The sequence below is a fragment of the Asterias amurensis genome, chromosome 19 (assembly GCF_032118995.1).
Source record: "Asterias amurensis chromosome 19, ASM3211899v1".
Classification (NCBI taxonomy): domain Eukaryota; kingdom Metazoa; phylum Echinodermata; class Asteroidea; order Forcipulatida; family Asteriidae; genus Asterias; species Asterias amurensis.
Genome location: NC_092666.1, coordinates 11598992 through 11621376, shown reverse-complemented (window position 1 = coordinate 11621376; position 22385 = coordinate 11598992). Strand labels below are relative to the sequence as shown.

The window sequence follows — 22385 nt, the reverse complement described above, 5'->3', positions numbered from 1 at the left end:
TCGGTAACTGTGTAAACACGTGAGAATGGTGGTACACCGGATTCAGATTTGAGTCACTATGGTTTTATGGGGTAATCCTCGGCACTTTCCCACTTTTTTTTCCCCTTGGATCCTTCCTGATGTTATCTATGGGGAAATATTTGGGACTTCTTGTTCATATCAACGAAGTTTCTCAGTTATAGTTGCTGCACTCCATCTACTGCTTTTGTGTGGTCTTAAAGTTCTGATTTCAAAATATAAAACAAATTCTCAGGGGATTTGGTGTGGAATGATGTTTCTAATCAACCAAAATGCAAACCAATTTTGTTCACCATGTAGGAGATTTATGTGTGGATAAACCATCTACGCCAAAATATTCATCATTGTTTTCAATCTCACGTGGTGAAACAATACTGAAAACGCACAGATTTGTACGCGCGGCACACATGGCTGTCTGGCAGAATGAGCATCGTCCTTTTGAACTCATAGGCGAGGGCGCTCCATAATTATACGTAATATCAATGCAATGATCAATACCAGGGCACAATTTCATAGAGCTGCTTAAGCAAAAATTTTTGCTTAAGCAAAAAGTTCATTGCTTAGTAAAATCAGATTACCGGCCAAGACTCCACTCAATTGTTATGCTAAGTAAACAACAGCTAAATACTAGTCATAAGCAATGTATATGGCATGGCATTTTGGCCAGTAACGTGTGTAAAATAAGCGAGCTATTTTCGTGCTTAAGCAAATTTTTTGCTTAAGCAGCTCTATGAAATTGGCCCCAGTGCAACATAAGCAGCCAGGGACCAATTTCATACAGCTGCTTTTTAGCAACAATTTTGCTTAAGCACGAAAATAGCTCGCTGATTAATTTAATACATGTTACAGGCAAAAGTTTCAAGCCATATACATTATTTGTGGCTGGTATTTAACTGTTGTTTACTTAGCATAACAATTGAATGGAGTCTTGGCCGGTAATTTGATTTTACTAAGCAAGGTATTTTGTTTTTGCATAAGCAACATTTTGTGCTTAAAGCCATTGGACCCTTTCGGTAAACAGTGTTGTCCAATGCCCACACTTTGTGTATCACAACTTCTATATCAAATAACAAACCTGTGAAAAGTTAGGCTCAATCGGTCATCGGAGTCGGGAGAAAACAACGGAAAAACCCACCCTTGTTTCCGCGCGTTTCGCCGTGTCATGACATGTGTTTAAAATAAATCCGTAAATCTCGTTAACGAGAATTTATATTGTTTTGCTGTTTTCTCAAAAAGTCAAGCATTTCATGGAATAATATTTCAAGAGAAGTCTTTCACCATTGCCTTCTGTAAACCCTGTAAGTTATTTGTAAATCTGGGAACTTTATTTTTTTTTCTGAACCGAAAGGGTCCAATGGCTTTAATGCAGCTATGAAATTGGGCACAGGTAGGAACACGTAAAAAGACAAGAGCAACGATACAGTTTTAATTAGAGAGATTCTAAACGAAAATTATTGTATCAAACATAGGAGATCTTTTTGATAGTGAACCCATGTATCAATTTCCCATCGCGTGGGCACAAATTTTTTTGGGGGAAATCCCAGTTTTATTTCAATCTGCGATTTTTGCAAGAGTTTGAGAAAACAAACAAACTCTTCACTGTGTTTCCTGCCCGGTGGTAAAGTCATCAGAATCATTCGGCATGTTATCTATTAAAAAAACATTCAATTGTGCACGGTATTGGTGGATTTGTGATCTTCACTTTTTACTTCAAGACAATGGACACCTTTGGGAATTGTCAAAGACCAGTCTTCTCACTTGGTGTATCTCAACATACGCATAAAATACAAAACCTATGATAATTTAAGCTCAATTGGTCGTCGAAGTTGGGAGATAATTATTAAAGAAAATACACCTTGTGACACGAAGTTGTGTGCTTTCAGATGCTGAAGATTTAGAATTTGAGGTCTCGAAATCAAGCATCTGAGAGCACACAATTTCGTGTGACCATGGTGCCACAAGGGTTCTTTCATTATTATCTCGCAACTTCGATGACCGATTGAACTCAAATTTTCACAGGTTTGTTGTTTCATGCATAATGTTGAGATAACTGTGAAGACTAGTCTTTGACAAAGCTATGAACATTTATTTTTTTACCAATTTCGCAGACCCTTTTAAAATGAAATTACCACCGATGGTTCATAATTCATACGGTTCATAAAGATGGTTCATAAAGCTTGATTGATGCTTTAATAAATCGACTCGGCAAGTGACAGAGCGATCCGCTGCACAAACCAGATTGATAAATTCATAGCAAACCAGTTATATCAAAGTTAGTTTCCCTCTTCCCCAATCGCCACCCCCCCCCCCCCCGGAGAGTAAAAAGCCTTCCCTGTAGTACGGCGATACAGCAGTATTAACCAAACTACCTGCCATGTCCAATAACCAAGTGCAATACATAACCGGCCCGCTATCAGCAGTAAAAACACAGGTACCAATCCAAGCCAATTTGCCCCACACGGATAAATGCCCCCGTGAGCCCCGGGATTTTCATCCGGAGACGAGCTTCCAAAGGACCCCTTCCCATCCCGGTCTCTTTTCTGCTGCTTCATATTTTTTAGCTATAATTAGCCCGGGCAGGAAAACGGGTAGCAATTAAGAAAGCTCCAACCAGTGCTAACGCGTGAAAGGTCCTCGACTGGGGGAGGGGGTTATATTTAGGTTATGGGGAGCCATGGGTAGGATGTCCTAATCACTGGGGGGGGGGGGGGGGGAGAATCGGGGTCTAATCATTGCGGGGGGTAATTTGAGTTGACCTTTGACATGGCTAATGTCTGATGACCAGTCCTTGGAGTAGAGTCTGGCTGTGCATTGCGGGGGAAACTGTTTTCTGTATATCAAAATTTCCAATAATCGTAATGCTTTTCGATGGGGAAGTGCAAATTATTTATATATTGATTCAGAGAAGGGACTCCTTACAAAACAAAAATGGAAACATTGTTTAAGTATGGCTTTTCATCTATATACTGTATACAAAGTTGCGGTCGAGGGGGGGGGGGGCGGGGACTGCCAAACATGTCTTGCAGAGTCACAACTAATCTTGTATATTATTATATACATGCATCCAAGTTTGACTTACATTCGGTTTGTCAATTGAGCCAACGATGGACTCGGCAAATCTCTCAGGGCAATGTTTACACTTCCTTTTGTAAACTGAAGCAATAAACGTGGACCCCACGAGGCTTCAAAATTGTTCAAAAATTATGTTTCAGGGTATCAAGTTGGTCTGGGTGGAAAACTTCCCTTGATGTACTTGCTTTCTCCACTTTACCCCCAGAATAAACTAACAGTACATTTCAAAGCCATTATACACTTTCGGTAAACAGTATTGTCCAAGTCCCACACTTCGTGTATCACAACTTATATATAAAATAACAAACCTGTGAAAATTTAGGCTCAATCGGTCATCGGAGTCGGGAGAAAATAACGGGAAAACCCACCCTTGTTTCCGCGCGTTTCGCTGTGTCATGACATGTGTTTAAAATAAATCCGTAATTCTCGCTATCGAGAATTGATATTGTTTTAATGTTTTCTCAAAAAGTAAAGCATTTCATGGAGCAATATTTCAAGAGAAGTCTTTCACAATTACCTTCTGTAAACCCTGTAAATTATTTGTAAATCTGTGATTTTTTTATTGATTTTTTTCTGTACCGAAAGTGTATAATGGCTTTAATACAACAATAAACACTATACACGCTAATTTGCATGCTACCTTTGGTCTTAACTCGGACCACTTATGCACTATATCATTGCATTTTTTACATTTTTTTTTGTTCAATCTGCAAATTATACATTATTGCTCTGTAAGTCTGTGACATTATCTTTCTGGGGGTCTGAGCACGTTCTTACATGCGTCTACATCTCATCACTCTCAAATACCGTGTCAACTAATATAAAACTCCAACAGATACAGCATGACTTTCCGCTCTGTTCGATTAAATTCAAACAATTCGCAATGGGAAGAACAAGGAAATAGCAGGAACTTAAAAACACAAATCGACTCTGACAGTCAGTCGTATTAAATAGAAATGCCAACGGATATCCTGAAGTTCGGAGACGTTATCTTACACGCAGAACGGATACAGTTCGAGGTATCGTGTATTACTATACGGCTGGGTATGGGTTGATTTCAACATGTGGTGGGGCTATGGGGGAATAAAGCTAGTGTACAAGGACAAAACATATGCTTTAAAGGTTGGGGTCAAAGATTAGTAACACTCAACAAATTACGAATCTACAGTTGGGTGTAGATTCGTAAAAATAATCTACACTTAAATTTGATCAATAGAGTGACGACACAGAAATAGTTTAAAGGCAGTGGACACTATTGGTAATTACTCAAAATAATTATTAGCATAAAACCTTACTTGGTATCGAGTAATTGGGTGAGGTTGATGGTATAAAACATTGTGAGAAAAAGCTCCCTCTATTCGAGAACTCAAGTTTAGAATTTGAGGTCTCGAAATCAAGCATCTGAAAGCACACAACTTCGTGTGACAAGGGTGTTTTTTTATTTCATTCATATCTCGCAACTTCGACGACCAATTGAGCTCAAATTTTCACAGGTTTGTTATTTTATGCATGCCAGTGAGATATTGCAAGTGAGAAGACTGGTCTTTGACAATTACCAATAGTGTCCACTGTCTTTAAGAACATCTAATTGTACTTAGTGAGAAGAGCAAACTACTCTGAGTATGGATCCGCTTCGAGGAATGGTTTGGATGAATTGTTCGCCCAATACATTTGGGAGACGATTCGTGCATGATTTGTTTCTCAGATTTATGAGGGTTGGTGTCCGTTCGCGAATAATGCTGCCAGAGATGCGGTTGGTACCCGCTGTCGCCTCGCTACACGTGGATGGATTCGACCATCTTGTGGTGTAAAGTAATCAGCAAGAGACTGGTTGGAATATTCTATTTTAACAAGTGTAAATACCGAATGTAGTGATCATTCAACTTAAGAATGGTGCACAAACACGAAACTGAATTCAAAAAGTTGCTAAAAACATATAAATTAATCGAGTTTGTGGAAAATGAGTGGCGAACATGTTGTAATGAACTTATTTTTGGCGAACATGTTTTAATGAACTTATTTAAAAACATTTTTTGCTGTAATTGACCGGGACAGTTCTTTTAACTTTCCCTTTAAGGTGAACTATCATGGGACAGGAAACAGTCCCATGGCGACTAGCAACCTTTGATGTTCCTTCTTTCCTGATTGTCGTTATTATTTCGAATTGTCTTATCATTAGCTTAGGGTATATAAACTCAATGATAGCTGACAGGTGGGGAAATTTGCTGTTTTGGGGGCATTTTATGTTTTTTTCATTTGAATACATACTATGTAGGCCTATAATAATAACACTACTAGCAGAAACTGCACAGTTGAATGGAGTAAAAGGATAGCGACGAGTTCTTAAACTGCCGTTTAAAACCGGCAGGGTCGTGACCCTGCGATAAAGGCCCGAGCCGAAGGCGATGGTTTTTATCGCACGGCCACGACCCTGGAAGATTTCCGACGTCCTTGAGCTCTGTACGTGTGTTGCATTTTTATGACTGAGACAGTTTTCGGATATGCATTCGTGCGCGTGGTATGCATCCAACATATCCAAAACACAACCAGTTACAAACAGCTCCAGCTGGTCATTATCAACCGTTTAAACACCTCCACGTGACGCGCTCTCCACCAATAGGAATAGCGAAACTGTCTGGGGTATTTTGAATATTTTGTTAATGTGGGAACCTTTAAGGGCTGCGTGTATCAATGCGTTGTGTGATTGCAAGTTGCATACATTTTTAATTGGGAATGTATTGTGTTATTTTAGTTTTGGGGGGTTTCGAAGCGGCTATGTGTTTCGAACGATTCATTTGTGCACTAATTGGAATCCGAGCCCCTGCCCACCCCCCCCCCCCCCCCAACTGGTTACACCAATCCATGTACAAACCAGTTACTTTGCCAACTATACTGTCAACATCAATTAATCATCTTAAACAGAACTCTGTTTAAAGGAAGGAACTTTCACCTAACCGCAATATTTTTCGCTCGGTCAGTTTCTTGGAAGAGGCTAGTAATATCATATCTTTGTATGCAAATGTATGTCTGTGAGGCATCAATAACTTAATGTTAAAGGTTCTTATTTGAGTTTTTTTTTAACTCGAAATTCTAGATTAAACACGACTACTAAAACGCAGAGTTTATCATACTCGAATCTAAGGAGGAATAATCCGAATCTAATTCCGAGTCCAACCCCTAAAACAAAACTCATCTTCGTCTTGTTAACTTTGTTTTGCAAGATTCATAATGCAATTATACATAGAGTGTAGCATAAGTCCATTACAGTGGTGTAATCCTCAAATAGCAAAATGTTGATTTTGTTGCCATGTTTACAATGACGCCACTGGGTAATCAGCAAATAGGAATGAGGTTACATCATCACGTGACACCGTTACGGTGTCACGTGATGATGTAATCTCATTCATAATAAACTGAACCAAAGTAAGACGAACGCCCAGTAGAATTAAAATAAGGAGCAAGTTTCAAAGGGCGAACAGCTGGATACCAAACATTTTAATCCCTGAGTTTTGGCGGATAAGTCGACCTCGTGAACGGTAAGGGACGACCGGGGTTTGCATTTTTTTTTTTTTTTTAATCGGCCACGTTTTAGCTCTAAGACGCGCTGATCGATCTATGTCGCGTGGATTTTGTATGATCACTTCCCGTCTAGTGTCACAAATAATCAAACCGACCGTCAGCTAATATATCCAACACGATACCGCAGCCAGAACTCGTGACTTTTCTAGGGGGCAACCAGACCTCGATTCACGGGGGCACCTCACGTCTTCCAAACCCGGCCGGCCTTTATAAGAAATTTCCTCCGGACTTCGATCGAGTTCACTTTCCGTTTTTGTGTTCTACTTTTTGAGGAACGCTAACCTCGATGACATTGCGACAAAATTGTGCGAATAGTATCACAGAGGCGGTATCTACAAAGTATAGAGAGATGGTGGTATATGGGAGATGAAATCAATTAGTAAGATATGTGAGTTTTTAAGGCACTGGACACGTGTGGTAATTATTTAAAATAGATATCACAACTTACTTGGTAATAAGCAACGGTGAGCTGTTGACAGTAAACAAAATTGCAAAAAAGACTTCTTATGAAGTAACGTAGTTTTTGATAAAGAGGACATTTCTAATTAAACTATTTGAATTTGAGAAAGACTTCTGGTCTGAAGCCTTTCTCGTGCATCTGAAAGCACACACAAGTTGTTTGTTCTACAGTGGTTTTTTCTTGCATTCGATGACCAAGGAATGCAAATGTAAACAGATTTGTTTTGTCTATACAAACTATACTACACTTCACAAAAGAATCTGCATGTTGGCATAAGACTCAATTAAAAGATCCCACGTTTAAACTTTAATACAAACTCACATTCCCTATACTTCATGAAAACTTTTCCAAAAATCCCTAGCCAAAAAAAAGAGGCAACCTGAAACTTGTCTCAATCATGACATCTTCGTCATTTAATTTCACTGAAACTTCGAAGTATAGAGTCCAAATGTTTTGATAATCGTCCCCAACTGATGATGTACAACCGGTGATCAATTTAGAAGAGTGGCCTGGATTTTAAGTGTGCCCCCCCCCCCCTTCTTGAAACTGGCTTGTCAGCCGGAACCTCTTCTCAGGATGTTTTGTACAAGGTCAATATATTACAGACATGTAACCTTTCTGGGTGACAATTTGCAAAACTATTTGACCCCGTAAATCAATGTGTGTGATATTACTGAGAAGGCTTGTGTCTCTTTTAAAGACACTGGACACTATTGGTAATTGTCAAAGACCAGTCTTCTCACTTGGTGTATCAAAACATATGCATAAACTAACAAACCTGTGAAAATTTGAGCTCCATCGGTCATCGAATTTGCGAGATAACAATGAAAGAAAAAAACACCCTTGTCACACGAAGTTGTGTGCGTTTAGATGGTTGAACTCGAGACCTCAAATTCTAAATCTGAGGTCTCGAAATCAAATTCGTGGAATATAACTTCTTTCTCGAAAACTATGGCACTTCAGAGGGAGTCGTTTCTCAGATTGTTTTATGCTATCAACCTCTCCCCATTACTCGTAATCAAGAAAGGTTTTATGCTTATAATGATTTTGAGTAATTACCAATAGTGTCCACTGCCTTTAAACCTTGCACACCGGCTCCTCGTTGAGGTAGGTGACCTCACAAGAGCTCTAATAAGTTCATTACTAATTATTTGTTTAATGAATACTTATACTTTTCTGTAAAGTCCATCCTCATGTCAACGCACAAAAAAGGACAAATTGCACTTGTCTGTGACATGTCGGTTTCTGAAATTCCAAGAAATGACGAGCCCCGAAATACCAATCCAAATAAAATGGAATAATTTGTACAAAAGTACCATCAATGTGCTAAAAGGGCCATTGTGTTTCACAACAAGTCTCCGATTGCACCAAAGTGTCTCCACGATGCTCTGCATGTAACGACAACTTCAAAAAGACTTTTGGAATGACTTCCACACTCTCATTTTTTTTTTTGAACGTTTACAACGACTCTATATTGCATATCAGTTTTCATTGACACAAATAATAATAATAATAATAATACACGGTTTTTATATAGCGCCTTTTCACGGGGTGTCTCAAAGCGCTTCCGACATTATTACCCCTGGTCACTGGGCCTTAAATCATTCCTTAAACCATCTCAGCTCCCTGGGGAGTATACAGCCTGTGCGACAATTATATGCGCTACATGGCTAAACCAATCACAAGAACAATCTCTGCCCTCACAGGTACCCATTTGCCCCTGGGTGGAGAGAAGCAATTATAGTTAAGTGTATTGCTCAGGGACACAAGTGTCACGACCTGGATTCGAACCCACACTCTGCTGAACAGAAGCATCAGAGCTTGAGTTCGGTGCTCTTATCCACTCGGCCACGACACCCCATTGCGGGCATTTCCCGGTGATGACCAAAAGACTTATAGAATGTCTTCCACTGCTTCCAATGTAAAACCTCATTCTAACGTTGGTTAGAGCGTTGTTTTCTTTGAACGTTTATATTCTATAAGGAGTCCTCTGAATATAACGACGCTCTCTATACAACGACGCTCTGCATATAATTAGTGTTCATTGACAAAATAAGTGCTGGCCACTCCCGGTGGTGAAAAAAAAACGTTTGTGACTTCCACAGTTTATAGACCATGTGAATTTTGTTTACAATAAGTGTGACCTTGTACATTCTTTGAGTATTCTGGCAGGCACAATACTGCACAGGTCATATGGGAAAGTTAACATTTTGTGTCATAATTTCCACATAAATCCAAGAATTATGAAAGTAAAAGCTGGACAAGTTTTGTGGCTCTTTTGTAAACATGTGATGTCACAGGTCACATCGTCTATTGGTTTTGGTTGTAACGGTGGTTTCCGTAACCTTTATTACGACTCTATGTATAACGACGCTCTCTATATTATCATTTTTCCTTGACAACAAATCAGTGCTGGGCATTCACGGTGATCAACAACAAACGTTAGGAATACCTTCCAGAGCTTCCAGTAGAAAACCACAACAAAATGACATGGTTCCTATGGCCCGATTAGCAATTTGCATGTCTTCTTATAACGTCTATACCAACTCTGAATCTTTATAACGACGCTCTATATATCAGTTTTCGTTGATAAATTAGTTCTAGGGTCGATTTCACAAAGAGTAAGGAGATAATCAATAACGTATGGCTAGGTCCTAAGTTAGGACGAGTCACTTCTTGTCCTAAGGACGAGTAACTCGTCCTAAGACTTTTTTTGTGAAATCGATGGTCACGTATACACATCAGTAGACTTGCGGACAAGTCGATTTCACATGAGTTGAGACTAAACGACTGGCTAGTCCTAAGTTAGGACGAGTAACTCGAGTAACTCGTCCTAAGTCGCCGATAGACTCTGTGTGAAATCGACCCATGGCCACTCCCGGTTTCGTCTTCCAGTGCTTCCAGCAGGAAACCACAACAAAAATGAATCGGTTCCTATGAGGGTGATTAGCATTTTACATGCACCCCTAAGGTGTTATTATATGGACAGCCGACAGGGAGTTTCCACTTAAACATAATGTATTGTTCAGACAGTAGCCACAGACCTGGGTCGTGTTCCTAGTATCCTATAACTGTAATTGAACCTACATTATACTCTCGTGGGCAATGACCAGACTTTTTTTCCCCTCGAGGCCTCTGTTTGGCTAGATTGACTTAAAAGGAACAAAATAGTTTTTGTATAAAAACGATTAAGTTCACAATAACAATTGCTTGGAAGGGGTTGTGTAGTACACTTATGGAACCAAGTCCATTCACTTTAAAACATTATGACCAAAGAATGGACCGCACTCAGTTTCATAAAAGAACACATTTTCGAACAAAAACATGTAACAAACTCTTCCTTGAAAATAAATGCCCTTTCATAAAGAAATCGTATGTTATGCAAAGGTGACCATAAAACTAAAAATACAAAACAAAAATGCACTATTAAAAAGCCACATGGACACACTCCACGTGATATTACATAACATAACTAACTTCTTCAATATTGAACTGTTTCAGAAAACATTTTGTTGTTGTTGTTGTCTCTCTGTTTTCGCTTTGTGGTTTGTTTTTATGTAGGCCCCCTAAGCCTGGTGGGCAGAAATGTGGAGAAATTGGTAAACAATGCCTCAAACTAATCTTAGTCCTAAGTGTCGAAACCGAAACAAAGGAACTAGATGACTATTTATTGGTTTGGATGAGTCCTGCTGCTAGAATCATAAACAGTTCATTGTAATCCAGCCGCAGCTTCGCTCTCTTCCAATCAACAAAAAATAATATACTGCAAATAGATTGCCATTTAGGTTGAATGTCCTTTGCTCTTTATCTAACATAACACTGTAAAATCAGTGTTTAGAACGTCAACACAATTCTAAGCATAAGTTTTGTACCCACTTTTTTTTCACACGTATAACCTAAAACATGTTTAGTTACCTGTGTGCATTTCTGGTCTTCGCTTTCTTGTTATTTTGCACTTGTGTTTTGTCATGTTAAATATATTTGTGTACATTTTGCATTGTTTGGTCAAAAAATTAATAGCAATACAAATAATAATAATTCCTACAAACAGTTTGAGCAGGTTTCAAAATGGTTAGCATTTTTTTTTTTTCATATGATCTAAACAAGTTTTTAACAGTGGGTAGAACTTGTGTGTTTAAACTCTAAACACTGTTGGTAATGCTGTGCATTATCTTGTTTCAAAGAACCAACCAACATCGTCAACCATTCTTGGTTAGGATACCCTACGATTACGTGTCGTTGTTGATTCTTACATGGGTATGGAAATAAATATAGATCTGTACTGATTTTATTTGGAAATTGTAGTTAAAGGCAGTGGACACTATTGGTAATTATCAAAGACTAGACTTCACAGTTGGTGTATCTCATCGTATGCAAAAAGTAACAAACCTGTGAAAATTTGAGCTCAATCGGTCATCGAAGTTGCAAGATAATAATTAAAGAAAAATCACCTTTGTCACGTGAAGTTGTGTGCGTTTAGATGGTTGATTTCGAGACCTCAAGTTCTAAATCTGAAGTCTCGAAATTAAATTCGTGGAAAATTACTTTTTCTCGAAAACTATGGCACTTAAGAGGGAGCCGTTTCTCACAATGTTTTATACCATCAACCTCTCCCCATTACTCGTCATAAAGAAAGGTTTTATGCTAGTAATTATTTTGAGTAATTACCAATAGTGTCCACTGCCTTTAACATATTCAGGGTCATCTGGGTCAAACAAAACTTATTTCAACAATCCCAAAAAAGTATTTTATTTCGGGGTGGGTTTACACCGCATTGTAACAGGCACTGTCTTGTTGGGGTAATATATAGGTCCCCTGTTTCGTCGTGTGTCAGTACTGTCGTTTGTACACATTCAGTGTTGATTCACAATAATTGTGCCAAAGCTATGCTATTGATCATAATAATCTAATCAAACAAACAAAGTTTGTGACATTCACTAACCTAAACTTTGGAATGCTCTCCCACATACAATCAGGATCGCCAACAATACAGGTACCTTCAAAACATTGCTCAAAACCCATTTATTCCGCCAGGCTTTTTACTAGACTTTTACATGGCCGACTGTGGTTTTATTTTTGCTGTTTGATTTTAACTATTGTAATTTTCAGTGTAATTACAATTTTCAAATCTGTTTAAATTATTGTTAATATCTGTATATTGTTGTAATGCGCATCTGTACATATTTTTTATGAAACTTGCGCATAATAAGTGAATAAATTATTATAATTATTATTATTTTATTCACACCAAAGATATACATCTACTGCAATTTCGTTGGGGACAGGTGTAGCAAAACAACACAATACAAAATCATTTAAAGCTGTATCACAATGCTTAACAAGCAGAAGAACAAAATAGCAAGTTATAATTGAAACAAAATTATGAGTTAAATGAAATAAGTCTTGTTATTAGCTTTACTGAAATCCTGGGAGGGATTGAGTATTGCAAATATCATAACATAACATGTTCAATGAGAACAACCAAAATGGATATGTACCAAAATTAATAGTTGGCCCAGCAAAGACCAAACCATAATATCGTGATAGAAAATGCTATACATACGTGTACATGATCAAATTCTGGCATACAATGAGTGTTATGCTATTGTTTCAAAATAAACTCAAACAAACAGAGTTTATTTTGACATTCACACCAAAGCTATACCTCTTCTGCCTTTTCGTTTGGGACATATAAAAACCATAATAACATGATAGCAATAACCGTCATATGCATACACTGTGTTCACATGATATGCTAGCATACAATGAGTGTTATGCTACCGTAGACTTCGCCAGAGCATCAGTGAACATCTGTGTGTGTAAGATATCGAACTAGACCAGATAAGAATATGTGGATCCAAAAAGGAAGTGCGGCCGAAAATAGCAATCTTCATGAACTAGGTTGGACTCGGCACAATGAGTTTCCCAGCTTGCTTCCCTGTATGTGGGACCAGGGGTCGATTTCACAAACAGTTAGGACTAGTCCTAACTGAGGACTAGTCCTACGAGATATACAAATTGCATAGATAGATAGTACTAAGTTAGGACGAGTAACTGGTCCTAACTCGAGATAAGACTAGTCCTAACTCTTTGTGAAATCCACCCCAGCTCTTGTAAATTCAAATATAAAGCTTACTAGTGTTTGAATACAATTATTCAATAATACAGACAGCCACTGTAAGTAGTTTGACTGCAATGATTTGTACTAATTTCGTTCATATATTCATTGATCAGTTTTATTTGCAACTTATTGGTTCGTAAACAATCAGAATTTCTTTGGGGCGAGAATGTTGTGTTAACTCTTTCTAATCCTTTAGTTAGAGACTATTATCAAACCAGCCAAGACTGTGCAGATACGCTGAGCACAACACAAAACTTTCACCAATCTAGATCTATATAGTTGAAGTTACAAGAGCCGGTCACACATACAGGGAAAAAAAGCTGACAAACTCTGTAGAAGGGTGAATTTGTTCACCAAAATCTTTGAAGCCATTATACACTTTCGGTAAACAGTATTGTCCAAGTCCCACACTTCGTGATATCACAACTAATATATAAAATAACAAACCTGTGAAAATTTAGGCTCAATCGGTCATCGGAGTCGGGAAAAAATTACAGGAAAACCCACTCTTGTTTCCGCGCGTTTCGCCGTGTCATGACATGTGTTTAAAATAAATCCGTAATTCTCGAAAATTGATATTGTTTTAATGTTTTCTCAAAAAGTAAAGCATTTCATGGAACAATGTTTCAAGAGAAGTCTTTCACCATTACCTTCTGTAAACCCTTTAAATCATTTGTAAATCTGTGAAATTTTGTTTTCTGTACCGAAAGTGTATAATGGCTTTGAAACTCTCATCGTCCCTCATTTTGAGACTATTACAAAACCTATACAGACAGTGCAGCATGCTGAGCTCATTAAACAAAACAAACATGTCAACAAATAATATTTCGGCAAATACAATTGAAAATCTGGAACCCTCCTGCTACACCTTCTTCCAGATCTTTGAGCAGAGTTTTTGCGCACATAATGGTAGTATTGGAGGCCAATCTAGAAGTCAGTATTGTTACAGCGGTGGTAGAATAGAATGGACAAGACACAGTGAAAACGGGATTCGTTTCGACCATACAAAGATTGCAACTATTCAGTCAGTAATTTCTCGTTGTTGCAATTTTTACAATTTCGGTTCTTTCCAAACTCGCTCAAAAAATAAACACAAATGACATTATAACTAGAAATAATAACTAGACGTTGTTCTAACAAATAAAAACTAGTTTATTGGAGTAGTATTGACTAGTCTTGTTTAACACTTTCGTTAGATGGTGCAAGTTCCTATTTAGTCTGTCCTTTCTCATGTTTGTTTTCTGTTTTCGATTTTTACAATTTCGTTTCTTTCAAAGCTCGTTCAGAAAAAGAAACACAAATGTTTCCCAAAGATTATAATTAGACATTGTTCTAACAAATAGAAACTACTTTATTGGAGTTCTATTGACTCGTTTAACACTTTCGTTTCCCCCATGTGAAACACCTCAATGTTCAGATCCCGTGCGAAGAGTATTCGTGACCAAAAGTAGACTAAGTTGGCTCGTTCAGCGTTGAAGTCGAGACGTGAAGACCGCTACCACAAACTGAGACCGAGACACTGCTTAAACTTTCATGGGGGAGGGACAAGGAATAAACGGGTCTGAAAATCGAGAACGGATGCCAGTCAAACAATAAATCTCGGGGGAGCTATAGGGCAACACACTTGACACGCAGGGCAATGTGGGTTTGGTAAAAAAAAAACATGTATACATGGTCCATGGGACAGACATGTGGAATGGAATACCTTGCTCGGTCTTGATCAATAGCCAATAACTAATATATGCATGCGCGGTCTGGTTTTTAAACATTTTTTTATGTAGAGGCGTATCTTGTAATTCTTCTTGGATGTGATATATTTTACTTTGATATAGTTTGTACTTGCATTAGAGCCTAATAGTAAGAGTAAATTTGTCTGGTCCGGTATGTTTGTGTATGCATTTGTAATACTTAGTGCAGTGTTTTGTTTTTTAAGCATGTCATTTTTATGTTGCCTTTTGATACTAGCGACCATGTTTTTTTATTGTTTTTTTTTATTGTAATACATTCTAAAACATCATGAAAAACAATTTTTTTTTCCCGAGTTGGCTTATGTTGCTATATCATCATGGATAATGAAAAATGTCCTTATAGCTTTTAGCGTAAATGTAAATCTACAGTGTGTAAGCACTGGAGCTGGGACAAATATGGATTAATTTATTATTACGTATTTACAGATTTACAAAAGAAAAATCAATACATCAACATTAACTGCTTGAGGTTTAGCTGGTGTATTTTCTCTGACCGAAAAGTTAGATTTAAAAGACTCCTCTAGATGAAAATGTCAACAAATCTTTTCGTCTCGTTTATTTCTTTGGCATGTCACAAAACTTCTAAACTTCACTCCATGATGGGTTTGTGCTTTGTTGAGTGTCTTGTCACACCCTTTGCCAGTATTATTTCGGTCGCCAGTAGCATACATTGGTAACTTCATAACACTTATGGATATGGACTAGACATTAACTAATTTACAACACATGCATGTACATCAAAACATGTTATCACATTTTAGTTTTTACTATTTTTTTGCGACTAAAATGATGAACAGGCATCGATACACGAAATAATGGTACGGTTTAAAAAAAAAATTGTGTTCAGTATCATCTTTGATAGTTCACGTGTGTGTACGTCAGAGCAAACTCCAACACGCAGCTGGTACAACAATGACAAAAAGACGAGTTCAACAAAATGAAGTTGGTCCAATAGTTCAGTTGCTTCAAAAAAAAAGATTCACAACAACCTTATTACCAAACTTTAAAGTTTAATCCAAATTGTTAGCCATAATACAAAACAGTAACATACTGTTTTGTGTCTATCAAAGACAATGATTTTTTTTGTACAAGAAATACTTGTTTAGCGCCAACAAAAATGTTCAACGAAATTAATTCCGTCTAGATGTTCAGTTGCTTCAAAAATGATTCCCCAAAACCATCTTACAAAACTTCATGCACAAAGTTTCATCTGTAGAATTGTCAGCCAAAATCTAAAACAGTAACAGAATGTTTTGAGTACCACCGCGGCACAGAGACAATTATCCTTTGAATAAGAAAATACTCATATTTGTTTTACGAAAATACTCGTGTAAGTAGCACCTAAAGCTCTAATGTTCATCGAATTGAAGTTCGTATAATAGTCCAGTTGCTTAAAAGATTCACATAATGTTCTTACCAAACATCTTGCACAAACTTCAATCCCATTCGTTAGCCATACTCTAAAACAATAACAAACTTTTGGGGCCAGGCGAAAGAAGACAATGATATTTTGTACAAGAAAATACTCATGTAGAGCCCAAAGCTAATGTTCATCGAAATGAAGTTCGTCCAAATAGTTCAGTTGCTTCAACAAGTTCACAACAACCTTTTTACAAAACTTTACAGTTTGTATCCACCAAAAGTGACAGCCGTAATCTAAAACAGTAACATATTGTTTTGGGTTCCAGCAGCGCATAGAATGACCAACAAGAGAATATTCGTGTAGTAGCGTCCAAAGCTAGTGTTCAACATGACGAAGTTTGGCCAAATACTTAATTCGTTTCACAAGATACTTCTGACCAAACTTCATGCAAAAAGTTTCATCCACAAAATTGTTAGCCATAAGAGATGAGATTTTGTATAGAAATACTCATGTAGCGCTCAAAGCTAAATGTTTTTAAGAAATCAAAATTCATCCAATAGTTCAGTTGCTTCAAAAGATTCTTACCAAACTTCGTGTAAAAAGTTTAAATCCAAATTATTAGCCATAATCTAAAACAGCAAACGACTGTTTTGGATCCAGCAGCAGCACAGAGACAATGATTTGTATACAAGAAAATACCCATGCAGTAGCGTCCAAAGCTAGTGTTCAACATAAAGAAGTTTGTCTAAATAGCTTCACAACAAAACTCAGACCAAACTTTGTGAAAAAAACTGTAGTCCCATTTGTTATCCAAAGTCTAAAACAGTAACATTTTGTTTTGGGTCCAGCGGCGTATAGACAATGAAATACAACAAAATACTCAAGAAGTAGCGCCAAAAGCTGATATTCAACGAAAAGAAGTTTCCAAATAGCTCATTTGTTTCACAAGATGCTTATGACCAAACTTCATGCAAAAAGTTTCATCCACAAAATTGTTAGTCACAACTTAAAACAGAAACAAACTTTTTTTGGTCCAGCGGCCGGAGACAATGATATTTTGTATAGAAAGACTCATGTAGCGCTCAAAGATGAATGTTTTACGAAATCAAAATAGTTCAGTAGCTTAAAAGACTCTTACCAAACTTCGTTAATAAAGTTTAAATCCAAATTATTAGCCATAATCTAAAACAGCAACAGACGGTTTGGGTTCAGCAGCAGCACAGAGACAGCAATATTTTATACAAGAAAATACGCATGTAAGTACAGCACCCAAAGCTAATAGTAAACTAAATGAAGTTTGTTAAAATGTTTCAGTTGCTTCAAAAAAAAAGAGTTTCACATAACTTACTAAACTTCATGTTCAAAGTTTAATCCCACAAACTGTATATCCATAATCTAAAACAGTTACAGACTGTTTTTGGGTCCGTCGGCACAGAGACAATGAGATTTTATACAAGAAAATAGCCATGTAAGTAGCACCCCAAAGCTAATGCTATATCCTGTAACCGCCGGGGGGATGTATCAGAGTCCATCCCATTGTCTGTTCTTACTATCCCAACGGAAAACCAACCATGAGGAAACCGGTTCAGGATATCCCGAAAGGCCCAAGCCAAAACATCCAATGCCTGCAAAAACATCTTTCCCTTCCCTCTAATGTCAGTGTCAAGCACACGCTAAGCGGCGGGGTTGGTAGCCGAGTCACAACACGGTAACGCGAGGGGAAACAAAACCAAAACTTACGGGGGAAACTTGTTGCCTTGATGGTAAAAGGGTAAAGTTTTTGATGGTGGACAAAAAAGATAAACTGTGCACTCACCTTCACTAACTTATCCATCGGTGAATCAGGGAGGTTTGAAGTGGTGGTTATAGGAGAGTGGGGTTGCCTTTAGAGCTGAGGGAAAGATTCCATACACAGACGGGACTATCCAATAGGTTGTGGTACTTCCTTGACTCTAGCTGCGACTAACTGACTGCTGAAGTAACGGGACACCAGGACGTCACTCCAGCAATTGGCCGTGCAAGTTAGGAGCTGTGGAAACAACCAATAGGGAAGCTCGTTTGATCAGGGTATGGGGATGGGAAAAGTAGACTTCGGTCGGGGATGAGTTTTTGAGAGGGATCTGTAGGGGGGGGGGGTTACAACTTGTACAGGCGACGTTGTGTAATTCAATAAGAATTCCATGAGGAATGACAGATTGATGGTGCATTAACACTTGATTAAGAATAGACCCGAGTGATAAGCACCGGCTTTGAATCTACCGGGGATTAATGTATAGTTTCCCCCCACTGGAATATTCCCAGAAGATCGCTCCTTCTACTTCAGATAACGAACTTTTTATAAGTTAATCAATTCTCTTTCTGCAAGAAGACAGTTTACTAGTCAAGTTTGGTAAATATGTCAATTTAACTTTGTGATTGATGTTAAGGAATACTTAATGATAAAACATGGTTCTCCATGATGAAGATGAGCAGAGTATCTTGTTTGAGAAGTCGAGACCACACTGGTTCTTCTCAAAAACAACATTCTCCAGAACCGACACTCTTCTCGAGAAGGAGTTTTACACATGGTTGTACCCGCAAGTTGGAGTTTTTCTAATGGGTCATAGAAGTGTGAAGACCGTGGCATCTACAACAATTTTTTGTATCGTAACAAGACAAAACAAGTTTAAAGCCATTGTACACTTTCGGTACAGAGAAAAAAAAGTTCGCAGATTTACAAATAATTTACAGGGTTTACAGAAGGTAATGGTGAAAGACTTCTCTTGAAATATTATTCCATGAAATGCTTTACTTTTTGGGAAAACATTAAAATAATATAGGTTCTCGATAGCGAGAATTACGGAATTATTTTAAACACATGTCATGACACGGCGAAACGTGCGGCAACAAGGGTGGGTTTTCCCGTTATTTTCTCCCGACTCCGATGACCGATTGAGCCTAAATTTTCACAGGTTTGTTATGTTATATATAAGTTGTGATACACGAAGTGTGGGACTTGGACAATACTGTTTACCGAAAGTGTCCAATAGCTTTAAGTTTATTTTTGTCTAAGTTAGTTCATTCCCAACTCTTTAGGTCATCATTCATCAAATTCGTAGGTAAAGTTTTTGTTTAACGCCAACAGCAAATGGATTCGATGTCTGGTAAGGACTTAGTACTACAAACGGAGAGTATTTCACAACAAGATATCTGATATATTTTTGATTATGTTTGAACTGTTCAGATGACCTTCAAGATCTAAAATTTTTACCAATCCTGAACTTTGTTTCGAACTCTTGCCAAGTCAAGTGCGAAACACTTTCATTGATTATTACAATTAATAATAGTTTTAATTGGACCCCTGTCATTTTTACCTTTTGGTCTCGTTTTCATAACGTCCACGTGGATGGGCGTACGGACAAGATGGCCGCTTCTATCATGAACACAATTGTCTACATCGAAAGAAGTCATTCCACTCCGGAGATTTTTCTGATTGAAAAAAAGACAAAAACAACAGTATGACTTGCTGTTAAAACAAGATTTGTAAAGCTAACTAAGTGGTAGCAGACAGTGTCTCTGTTTTGTGTGCTCAATCACTAACAAATCTATCTGTACATTTTGGGCTTAACCTACTGCTGTGCGAGTCAGGAAAAAAACAGTGGCAAACCAATCGTTTCATTGATTGTGTAACAACCTTATGTTTTGGTTAGGTTTGTTGTTGCTGTTTTCTTGAATATTACCTCATTTCAGAGAAAAATATTTCACACAATAAAGTTCTAGTATCAACCTTATAAATATTCAGTAAAGTTTTAGAGCAAAATTGATCTCTGTTGATTTCATAAATCATTACCAATCCCGTACAATACCTTCAAATGATTTGTTAAAAAATTGTGAGATTGTACATAAATTATCACATTTTTCCAAATAACTAACATGTGATAAAGATGGTCATAATAAAAACGAATCTCATGAAATTATATTATTATTTTTATTTTATTTAAATCTTTAGACATACACAATAGTTACAAGTTGTACAGGGGCTGTCATGGTTAAAACAAAAGTATAAAACTGTCATCAAAAGATGTGTAAAACCAGACCCCTGCCAACGATAAAAATATAGTTATACAATATAAACAGGTAATTGCACTGAAACATTTAAAAATCACACAAAAGAAAACATTAAAACACAAGCAAAACCAGATTATTGAAAACCACAAACTACACCCACAACAAAACACCGTAGCAATAAGAGGAAGGGGCAACAATATTGCTTGACATTGGTTAAGAAATATATGAAAACACTTTTATCTCGTGAGTAAAAAAGTTGTTTTCAAATTTTGAAACATGTCAGAGGTTTTTCATTATTTTATTGTGACTACGATAACCGATTGAGCCTAAATATTTTCACAAATTTGTTATTTCATGTTTGTATTGGGTCACATAAAACAGCGGATCTTTAACAATTATCAATGTTGTCGATGCTCATTAAAATGTTATGATACATCATCTGTTTTAAAGAAAGACAGATTTATTCAAATCCTCTATTTTCAATAAACATGATTTTTCATTTAGTTTTGTGAAGAATTTCGTCGAAATGAGTCGTTGGTCACGTCTTTGGGTGAGCGTCTCATAACGATTTATGAGTTGTCTGAGGATCGTGTGCAGGGTCTTGCACGTGATTTCCATGCAAGGATTTCTACGTGGCAAGCAGACTAAGAACCAACCATTGAGGGAAAATCATCTTTAAGGTGACAGTCTTCAGACATAAGACACAGGATAAACAGATTCCATAGTTTGAAAACAACTTTATCGGGTTAAAACGAAGAGTTTTAAAGACAGTGGACACTATTGGTAATTGTCAAAGACTGACCTTCACAGTTGGTGTATCTCAATAACAAACCTGTGAAAATTTGAACTCAATCGGTCATCGAACTTGCGAGATAATAAGGAAAGAAAAAACACCCTTGTCACACGAAGATGTGTGCGTTTAGATAGTTGATTTCGAGGTCTCGAAATCAAATTCGTGGAAAATTACTTCTTTCTCGAAAACTACGTCACTTCAGAGGGAGCTGTTTCTCACAATGTTTTATACCATCAACCTCTCCCCATTACTCGTCATCAAGAAAGGTTTTACGCTAATAATTATTTTGAGTAATTACCAATAGTGTCCACTGCCTTTAACGAACCGATCATTAAATTTGTAACTACTCATTTACAATTAGGGCAAAATGACCCAAATAATTGACTATGTTAAATGGATCATTTTCCTTGCAGGCTAAATGTTTTACAGAGTATGAGGAAAGGAAATACAGTCAGAGCTATGTTATTAGAAATATATTCAGCAGTCGCAGATTTGTTCTGAAAAAATATAAAGGTAGTATAACAAGCAAAGTTTAAAACTTTCAATTTATCGTGACATATAGGCCCGTTCTGAATGCGTGCCAATTTACGTGCTCGTATTTTTAAAGACAGTGGACACTATTGGTAACTGTCAAAGACTAGTCTTCACAGTTGGTGTATCTCAACATGCATAAAAATAAATAACAAACCTGTGAAAATTTGAGCTCAATCGGTCGTTGACTTTGCGAGATACTAATGAAAGAAAACACAACCTTGTCGCACCATGGTCACAAGAAGTTGTGTGCTTTCCTATGCTTGATTTCAAAACCTCAAATTCTAAATCTGAGGTCTCTAAATCAAACTCGTAGCAACTACTTCTTTCCCGAAAACTACACACTTCAGAGGGAGCCGTTACTCACAATGTTTGTACCATCAACCCCTCCCTACTTGTAATCAAGAAAGGTTTCATGATAATAATTATTTTGAGTAATGACCAATATTGTCCACTGCCTTTAAGACACCATTCCGCCAAGTATGTATCATGTCTGCCCCTACCGATGGGAATGTTGAACACGAAAACACATTTTGAAGGTTTTCTAAGTTTTGAGGAATAGTCTCTTTCCCCGACCTCCATTCCAATAAGAAAACACTCGTGATATTTTTCATAACAGTCCCTTTCACAATCCTTTTTCCCATTTCTCCCTT

General features: G+C 37.4%; 1 protein-coding gene across 4 annotated transcripts in view; it reads right to left on the bottom strand.

Annotated features, from left to right (window-relative positions):
- Window positions 1–19792, bottom strand: part of LOC139951441 (transcriptional regulator Erg-like) — a 150529-nt gene extending 130737 nt beyond the window's left edge. For 2 of the 4 annotated variants that reach the window (XM_071950341.1, XM_071950345.1), the window contains exons 1-2: window positions 19715–19792; window positions 18178–18390 (exon numbers count right to left, since the gene is read on the bottom strand). In XM_071950341.1, the coding sequence (XP_071806442.1) occupies window positions 18178–18195 (18 nt within the window). In that variant the 5' untranslated portion in view covers window positions 18196–18390; window positions 19715–19792. Of the gene's footprint in view, window positions 1–17709; window positions 17783–18177; window positions 18391–19714 lie in introns of those variants that run through there. The other 2 variants (XM_071950340.1, XM_071950343.1) reach the window with 2 other exon arrangements.
- Between the last annotated feature and the right edge of the window lie 2593 nt (window positions 19793–22385).